At 54.4% G+C, this 8,969-nt stretch overlaps 1 protein-coding gene across 3 annotated transcripts in view; it reads left to right on the forward strand.

Moving 5' to 3' along the window:
* Positions 1-7,808, forward strand: part of LOC140428553 (zinc-binding protein A33-like) — a 41,136-nt gene extending 33,328 nt beyond the window's left edge. For all 3 annotated transcript variants that reach the window (XM_072515168.1, XM_072515159.1, XM_072515177.1), the window contains one exon: positions 243-7,808. In XM_072515168.1, the coding sequence (XP_072371269.1) occupies positions 243-790 (548 nt within the window). In that variant the 3' untranslated portion in view covers positions 791-7,808. The remainder of the gene's footprint in view (positions 1-242) is intronic.
* The last annotated feature ends 1,161 nt before the right edge of the window (positions 7,809-8,969 follow it).

Raw genomic sequence — 8,969 nt, forward strand, 5'->3', positions numbered from 1 at the left:
CTCCGCTCCTGCGGGAACTGCATCCCGGCGTGGGGGCGGCGTGGTGTGATTCACGCGGCCCCCCCCCGACGATTCTCCGACCTGGCGTGGGGTCGAGAATCCCGCCCCAGGTGTGTGAGAATAAATTCCAACTCTCCAGGTGCTTTCAGACATACATGTGCACCTGATCTGTGCTGTACTCTTTGTTTACATACATGGCACATTGGACAACATGCTTAACCCGTTGTTTCTCCTCCCTTCAGCCTCTGTGACCCTGGATCCAAACACGGCGGCTCCTTGGCTCTGCCTGTCTGAGGACCTGACCATGATGGGGTGGAGCCCAATCAAACAACAGCTCCCAGACAACCCGGAGAGGTTCGACTCCTGCGTCTCCGTGCTCGGATTGGAGGGATTCACTTCAGGAAGGCATCACTGGGATGTGGATGTGACGGGACAGAGCAGCTGGTGTTTAGGAGTCGCCAAGGAATCCATTCAAAGGAAAGGCATCATCAAAGTGGATCCAGAGAATGGCTTCTGGACCATCGGGCTGATGGATGGCAATGAATGTTACGCCTACACGTCCCCCTGGCGCACAGAGCTGAGTATCACTCCCAACGTCATCCGGGTTTACCTGGATTATAAATCTGGAAAGGTCTCCTTTTACAACCTTGAAAATATGTGCCTCCTCTACACCTTCACGCACTCATTTACCGAGAAAATTTATCCCTACTTCTGTCCGTATCTAGTGCCAGACTCTAAAAATGTTTCAGGAATGAAAATCTACCCTCAGAAGGTGGTTCTACAGGATTAAGATAATTGAATTGGACACAATGGAAGGCAATCAAATGCCAAAATAATTTCACAAGCACTCTTTCGACAATGAAATCCCCCCTCCAATCACACTTCGAGAGATGATCTAACTGCATTTAATTCCTCTGTTGCTTTGCCGAAGATTTTGATCCTCACTCAGACACTCACTTTCAATCCGTTGTTTCTGTAAGGACGGAGCTCATGGCTTTATGATTCTGTCCCAGTAAATTGTGGTTCCTGCATTAGACCTGCCCCATCTAAAGTTCATCAACCAACTGATCACCCAGCACCACTTACTAAAGAACCACAGCCCCACGAGACAGCCGGCCTCACCCTAATGTGCAGCTCGCCTGACCTACCGAGGGCCTGGGGTCTAACGCCTTCGCCTGGGAATCCTCCGCCAAGCTCCGTTCACGGCAGCTCCACACAGACAGGGGGGAATGGCACTCGTGGGGCGGGCGGGGGTCTGTCAGGGGACTGGAGGCCCCAAGGTGGTTGTCCTCTGGGCAGGGTGGCACCCTGGCAGTGCCCCCTGGGTACCATTTGCCAGGGGCACTGCCAGGCTGGCATCTTTCCCTTTCTGGAGTTTGGGCCTGGGGGGATAGATCCCACCCTAAGTCCCACTTTGGGTAGTTTTCGTGGGGAATTCCCCGGGCGTTTCTGTCCAATCCAGACCCGTGTTGACCCACACTTTGTGGATTTCTGGAGCTTGGGGAGTTTCTCTAAATCCCAAGCTGAGGCTGGAATTCTCCGCTTCCCGCCGCCAGTCTCGGGGTCCCCAATACGGCGGCGAATCAAAAAATCGGGACTGGCGCTGGGTGTTGGCGGGAACCCGTCCGAGTGCGATGCTCCGACCTTCTTGCTTGGATCGGGGTCAAGGTTCACTCCCGCGCACCGACGGGAAGATATAACTTCGCGAGCCCGGCACCCTATTCTCCGGACCTCTGCGGGTTTCTGGCCCTCTCGTCCGGAAATCCCGTCGGTGGGGTTACTGCAGCCTGATGTGGTGGATCTCACAGTGGGCCATAGTCCGTCCGAGGGTCACCCACAATACAGTAGCTGCCCACCCTCCTCTACCAGATACACCCCCACAGATCCGGTAAATGGGGCAACCCTCCAAGAGATCCCCTTAATAGTGAGGCTTCCCCAGGCACCCCGACGGAAGGAGCCCCTCCCCCCCCACACACAGAACCCCTGACTAAAGGAACCCTCCACAGACCTTCCCCAGAAAAAAGACCCCTGTCTGGAGGCTAGAGAGCAGTCCAGGCAGAGGCAGCAACAGTTGTAACACTCACAAGGAAGCCCCATGTGTCCATTCCTGGAAGGGAACAGATGTGGCCTGCGTTTCAACCCCACAGATCCATCAACTGGAGGCCATTCCTAACTTTCTAGTAGTGGGCTGTGACTGACAGCTCCCACAAAACAGCTGCAACCTTGATTCATTCATCTCCCTTCATGGATGAGTGACTCTTATGTGCTGAAACCCCAATGTTTACAAACATCAACCACATCAAAGAGCCGTCAGTGCATTTCAACCACTAAGTGCATTCTAATCACTCAAGCATGAAATGGTGGACCGATCGCGGGATTTCCTGAAGAAACTCACCTATTTCTCGCCATGCATAAATTTGCATGGTAAGGCCTCCTGAATTGCTTCCTGAAATTTCTTCTCGATTTGCACTCCCAGGGGAGGGGTAAATTGGAAGCAATTGTCCTCTGGCAGTAGCGTCTCCCAAATGGAGAATCCCGCGCACAATATTTTTCTGCAGTGAGGGACTAAACTCGCCGGCAAGACCGGCTCCTCAGGGATCACCTCCCTCCCCCCCCCCACCCATAGACATTGTGAACCCCGCAGACCAATGCTCCCAACCCTTGCCCCGGAGGGGCAACCTCCACCCCCCCCCCCCATCACTGAACATCTGCATGACCACTCCCCCACACAACCCAGGCATGAGGGCGACCCATCCCCACCCCATCCATCCTCGCATGCATAAGGGCATGGCCTCCACCCCGCCTTCTCCCCAGTGAGCACACCCTGCTATGGGGTCGCTGAGGGCCCCCATCTTTAAGCCTCCCCTCCCCCCTCTTTAGTGCCCCCCATTTCAGCCCTCCCTTTTCAGGGCCCTCTCCCACCCTTCAATCCCCCCCCCCTTCACGCCCTCTTTCAAAGGTAGCCTGGCACCTGGGCGCCACCGCCCTGACACCCCTGATGGCAGGACCAGTGCCTGGGTCCTGCCCTGTCCCTGACCACATGGGGCTCCAATGGCTTCCGAGCCCCCCAGCGCGGCCATCATGGCTCGTTCCCGTTATTTAGCCCAGTGCTAACTCGCTCTGGGCTGAGGCTCGCGGGTGGAGCAGCTGAATCCTGAGACTGCGGCCTCGAGCGGGCTGCGAATATTTAAATGAGCTGAATGACTCATTTAAATATGCTGATCTGGATCACGGCCAGCGAGGGTGTGTTCCGGACTGCATTGGGGCAAGTGCGGGCTTGATCTGGACTGCACTGGGGCCAGTGAGGGCTTGATCCGGACTGCACTGGGGCCAGTGAGGGTGTGATCCGGACTGCATTGGGGCCAGTGAGGGTGTGATCTGGACTGCATTGGGGCCAGCGAGGGCTTGATCCGGACTGCATTGGGGCCAGTGAGGGTGTGATCTGGACTGCATTGGGGCCAGTGAGGGATTGATCTGGACTGCATTGGGGCCAGTGAGGACTTGATCCAGACTGCACTGGGGCCAGCGAGAGCGTGTTCCAGACTGCATTGGGGCCAGTGGGTTGGGATCCGGATGGCATTGGCGCCAGCGAGGGCGTGGTCTGGACTGCATTGGGGCCAGTGAGTTGTGATCCGGACTGCATTGGGGCCAGCGGGTTGTGGTCCAGACTGCATTAGGGCCAGTGGGTTGTGTTCCGGACTGCATTAGAGCCAGCGGGTTGTGGTCCGGACTGCATTGGGGTCAGTGGGTTGTGTTCCGGACTGCATTAGGGCGAGTGGGTTGTGGTCCGGACTGCATTAGGGCCAGCGGGTTGTGGTCCGGATTGCATTGGAACCAGCGGGTTGTGGTCCAGACTGCATTGGGGCCAGCGAGGGTGTGATCCGGACTGCATTGGGGCCAGTGGGTTGTGGTCCGGACTGCATTGGGGCCAGCGGGTTGTGGTCCGGACTGCATTGGGGCCAGCGGGTTGTGGTCCAGACTGCATTGGGGCCAGCGGGTTGTGGTCCAGACTGCATTGGGGCCAGTGGGTTGTGGTCCGGACTGCATTGGGGCCAGCGGGTTGTGGTCCGGACTGCATTGGGGCCAGCGGGTTGTGGTCCGGACTGCATTGGAGCCAGCGGGTTGTGGTCCAGACTGCATTGGGGCCAGCGAGTGTGTGATCTGGACTGCATTGGGGCCAGTGGGTTGTGGTCCGGACTGCATTGGGGCCAGCGGGTTGTGGTCCAGACTGCATTGGGGCCAGCGATGGTGTGATCTGGACTGCATTGGGGCCAGCGAGGGTGTGATCTGGACTGCATTGGGGCGAGTGGGTTGTGGTCCGGGCTGCATTAGGGCCAGCGGGTTGTGGTCCAGACTGCATTGGGGCGAGTGGGTTGTGATCCGGACTGCATTAGGGCCAGCGGGTTGTGGTCCGGATTGCATTGGAGCCAGCGGGTTGTGGTCCAGACTGCATTGGGGCCAGCGAGGGTGTGATCTGGACTGCATTGGGGCTAGTAGGTTGTGGTCCGGACTGCATTGGGGACAGCGGGTTTTGGTCCGGACTGCATTGGGGCCAGCGGGTTGTGGTCCAGACTGCATTGGGGCCAGTGGGTTGTGTTCCGGACTGCATTAGGGCGAGTGGCTTGTGGTCCGGACTGCATTAGGGTCAGCGGGTTGTGGTCCGGATTGCATTGGAGCCAGCGGGTTGTGGTCCAGACTGCATTGGGGCGAGTGGGTTGTGATCCGGACTGCATTAGGGCCAGCGGGTTGTGGTCCGGATTGCATTGGAGCCAGTGGGTTGTGGTCCAGACTGCATTGGGGCCAGCGAGGGTGTTATCTGGACTGCATTGGGGCCAGTGGGTTGTGGTCCGGACTGCATTGGGGCCAGCGGGTTGTGGTCCGGACTGCATTGGGGACAGCGGGTTGTGGTCCAGACTGCATTGGGGCCAGCGATGGTGTGATCTGGACTGCATTGGGGCCAGCGAGGGTGTGATCTGGACTGCATTGGGGTCAGTGGGTTGTGGTCCGGACTGCATTAGGGCGAGTGGGTTGTGGTCCGGACTGCATTAGGGCCAGTGGGTTGTGTTCCGGACTGCATTGGGGCCAGTGGGTTGTGATCCGGACTGCATTAGGGCCAGTGGGTTGTGATCTGGACTGCATTGGGGCCAGTGGGTTGGGTGCATCACGTGTGGCTCAGCGCAGAGGGGCCCATTTGTGGCCCCTCCCCTCTGTACCCGACCTAACGGGATTGGCGGTGGGCGCAACGCAGTGGGAATATTTGAACCAACGTCGCGTTGACATGGGTGACTCTCGGTACCTACTCCCCCAAATCCTCCCCTCCTATGACACACCTGAAGTGACAATGGCTCCATCTGCTCTATCCCAGTCAGGCCCCCTCCCCTCTCCCCAAACTGTTACCCCCAGCCAAGGGACAATGCTGGGAGACCCGCAATCCCTCACAACCCACTGACATCACAACCCCAGGAACCTGGGCCTCTGTCCAGAGCCTGAGTTCACACTAATAGAAATGAAGCAGCGGTTCCTCTGGCAGCAAGAAAGCCGCTCTCTGGTACATTCCACCCAGGAAGTCAAAATCAAATGTCACCCTCACTGAGTCCACTGGGAAAACAATCGAGTGTCACTGACGTTGGGAAATAATCTACCCAGTGCGGTATGAGTTGAATTTGCAGCTACGTGACCAAGTGTAATGACAATCCATTTAGTGCTCTCTGCTGAAACTTACTTCACCACTGTGAAAATGCCAGGACTGGTTAATCAAACGCTGATGGCTGTCAGTTTGATGAAATGAAAAAGGGAATGAATGAAGTGGATTTTGGCTTCACTTTGAAAAGGCTCCTGTTTCAAAACTGATTCACAATCTGAGCACCGGACTGTAATGTCGGAAATATCCCAAGGGGCTTCACCGGGACTTGGAGGGACAAAGAACAAGGAATTCTGTCTTCACCTCTGAGATGTGGGCGTCGCTGGCGAGGCCCAGCATTTATTGCCCATTCCTAATTGCCCCATCAGAAGGTGGGGGTGAGCTGCCTTCTTGAATCGCTGCAGTCCCTGGCGTGTAGGTGCACCCACTGTGCTGCTAGGGAGGGAATTCCAGGATGTTACCCCAGCGACGGTGAAGGAACGGCGATATATTTCCCAGTCAGGGTGGTGAGGGACTTGGAGGGGAACCTCCAGCTGGTGGGGTTCCCAGGTATCTGCTGCTCTTGTCCTTCTAGATGGTAGAGGTCGTGGGTTTGGAAGGTGCTGCAGTGACTCTTGTCGATGGTCCACACTCTGCGTCAGTGGTGAATGGAGTGAATGGTTAGGCTGCTGAATGGGGTGCCAATCACTTGTGCTGCTTTGTCCTGGATGACGTCGAGCTTCCTGAGTGTTATTGGAGCTGCCCCCATCCAGGGTTTTGGGGAGTATTCCGACACACTCCTGACCTGATGGTGGACAGAGTTTGTGGAGTTAGGAAGTACAAAGAACAAAGAAAAGTACAGCACAGGAACAGGCCCTTCGGCCCTCCAAGCCCGTGCCGACCATGCTGCCCGACTAAACTACAATCTTCTACACTTCCTGGGTCCGTATCCCTCTATTCCCATCCTATTCATGTATTTGTCAAGATGCCCCTTAAATGTCACTATCGTCCCTGCTTCCACCACCTCCTCCGGTAGCGAGTTCCAGGCACCCACCCTCTGCGTAAAAAACTTGCCTCGTACATCTACTCTAAACCTTGCCCCTCTCACCTTAAACCTATGCCCCCTAGTAATTGACCCCTCTACCCTGGGAAAAAGCCTCTGACTTTCCACTCTGTCTATGCCCCTCATAATTTTGTAGACCTCTATCAGGTTGCCCCTCAACCTCCTTCGTTCCAGTGAGAACAAACCGAGCTTATTCAACCTCTCCTCATAGCTAATGCCCCCCATACCAGGCAACATCCTGGTAAATCTCTTCTGCACCCTCTCTAAAGCCTCCACATCCTTCTGGTAGTGTGGCGACCAGAATTGAACACTATACTCCAAGTGTGGCCTAAGGTTCGAGACAGCTGCAACATGACTTGCCAATTCTTATACTCAATGCCCCGGCCAATGAAGGCAAGCATGCCGTATGCCTTCTTGACTACATTCTCCACCTGTGTTGCCCCTTTCAGTGACCTGTGGACCTGTACACCTGGATCTCTCTGACTTTCAATACTCTTGAGGGTTCTACCATTCACTGTATATTCCCTACCTGCATTAGACCTTCCAAAATGCATTACCTCACATTTGTCCGGATTAAACTGCATCTGCCATCTCTCCGCCCGAGTCTCCAAATGGTCTATATCCTGCTGTATCCTCTGACAGTCCTCATCGCTATCCGCAATTCCACCAACCTTTGTGTCATCTGCAAACTTACTAATCAGACCAGTTACATTTTCCTCCAAATCATTTATATATACTACAAACTGCAGAGGTCCCAGCACTGATCCCTGCGGAAGTGGTCGGTCGATATGGAAATGGAGAATGCGTCACAGGTGGAGATTCCCCGGCTGACGGATTTTAAGAAGGTTTTTAAAGCAGAATTGAGGAGAGGTGAAGTGATTTGGGAAGCTCACCCCAGACATCAGGGTGCTGGATGGATGGTTATTAAACTGAATGTAATTACTTTCTCATCCCGCAGTGGTTCCTGGTGTGTATGAGAAGCAATGTTGGGGCAATGTCCCTTTAAGAGGTGAGTCACGTCAGCACTGGTGACATCATCAGTCGTTCGGTCTGGTCTTTGCATTTAAGCCTGTGAAAGTGCAGAGCCTAATATAAATAAAAACGCTACCCATTGAGTTACTGCAATCCACGAGTTGTACATTCTTTGGTGCTGACTGGCCGAATAAATGGTTCAGCGCAGAACAGGTCCCTTGTTGGAGACTCCCAGCTTGTGTGAATTTGTAAACCAAGTATTGAAGGCCAATGGATTCAATTCCATTGCAGTTACTCCCACTGTCTGCCACACTGATTCCTTCCCATTCCTTCCTATTGTACAGAATTCCATGGCCGCATCACTTGATCCAATGTCCTGGAGACTGACAACCTGACATTCCTGTCGATAATCCAGCCACACCCTCCATTAGACACTCCCAGTCCTCTCTCAGTCATACTAGAATTTGAGCCACTCTGAAAGAATTTGCAAATCTGATATTATGTCAACGGGATCCGGCCATTCAGCCCATCGAGGCAGCTCTGCCGTTCGATATGATCACGGCTGATTGGTCATTTCAATGCCCCCTCCCCCCCCCCCCCCCCCAATACTATCCCCATATCCCTTCGTATCATCGGCATTTAGAAATCTATCAATCTTAAACATTCTCAAAAACTGAGCTTCCGCAGACTCTGGGGTAGAGAATCACAGAGATTCACATCCCTCTGAGTTTTAAAAAAACCCTCTCCTTAAAATAAAAGCAAAATACTGCGGATGCTGGAATATGAAAATAAAAACAGAAAATGGTGGAAAAACCCAGCAAGTGGACAGCACGGTGGCACAGTGGTTAGCACTGTTGCTTCACAGCTCCAGGGTCCCAGGTTCGATTCCCGGCTTGGGTCACTGTCTGGGTGCGGAGTCTGCACGTTCTCCCCGTGTGTGCGTGGGTTTCCTCCGGGTGCTCCGGTTTCCTCCCACAGTCCAAAGATGTGCAGGTTAGGTGGAATGGCCAGGATAAATTGCCCTTAGTGTTGGTTGGGGTTACGGGGATGGGGTGGAGATGTGGGCTTAAGTGGGGTGCTCTTTCTAACAGCCAGCGCAGACTCGATGGGCTGAATGGCCTCCTTCTGCACTGTAAATTCTATGAAGAGTGGCAGAAATTTTTATCTTGGGAGCAGAGCAGGTGTGGGGCAGGTCGGAGCGAAGGAGAGATTGACGAAGGTGTCACGCACACAACACAAAGGTAGTGTTAAAGGGCATTGTTAATGACTAAAGAAGGTACTGATGGTGGCATAAGGGTAGGATAACAATGTGTC

The sequence above is a fragment of the Scyliorhinus torazame genome, chromosome 1, assembly GCF_047496885.1.
Source record: "Scyliorhinus torazame isolate Kashiwa2021f chromosome 1, sScyTor2.1, whole genome shotgun sequence".
In the NCBI taxonomy this organism is placed as follows: Eukaryota; Metazoa; Chordata; class Chondrichthyes; order Carcharhiniformes; family Scyliorhinidae; genus Scyliorhinus; species Scyliorhinus torazame.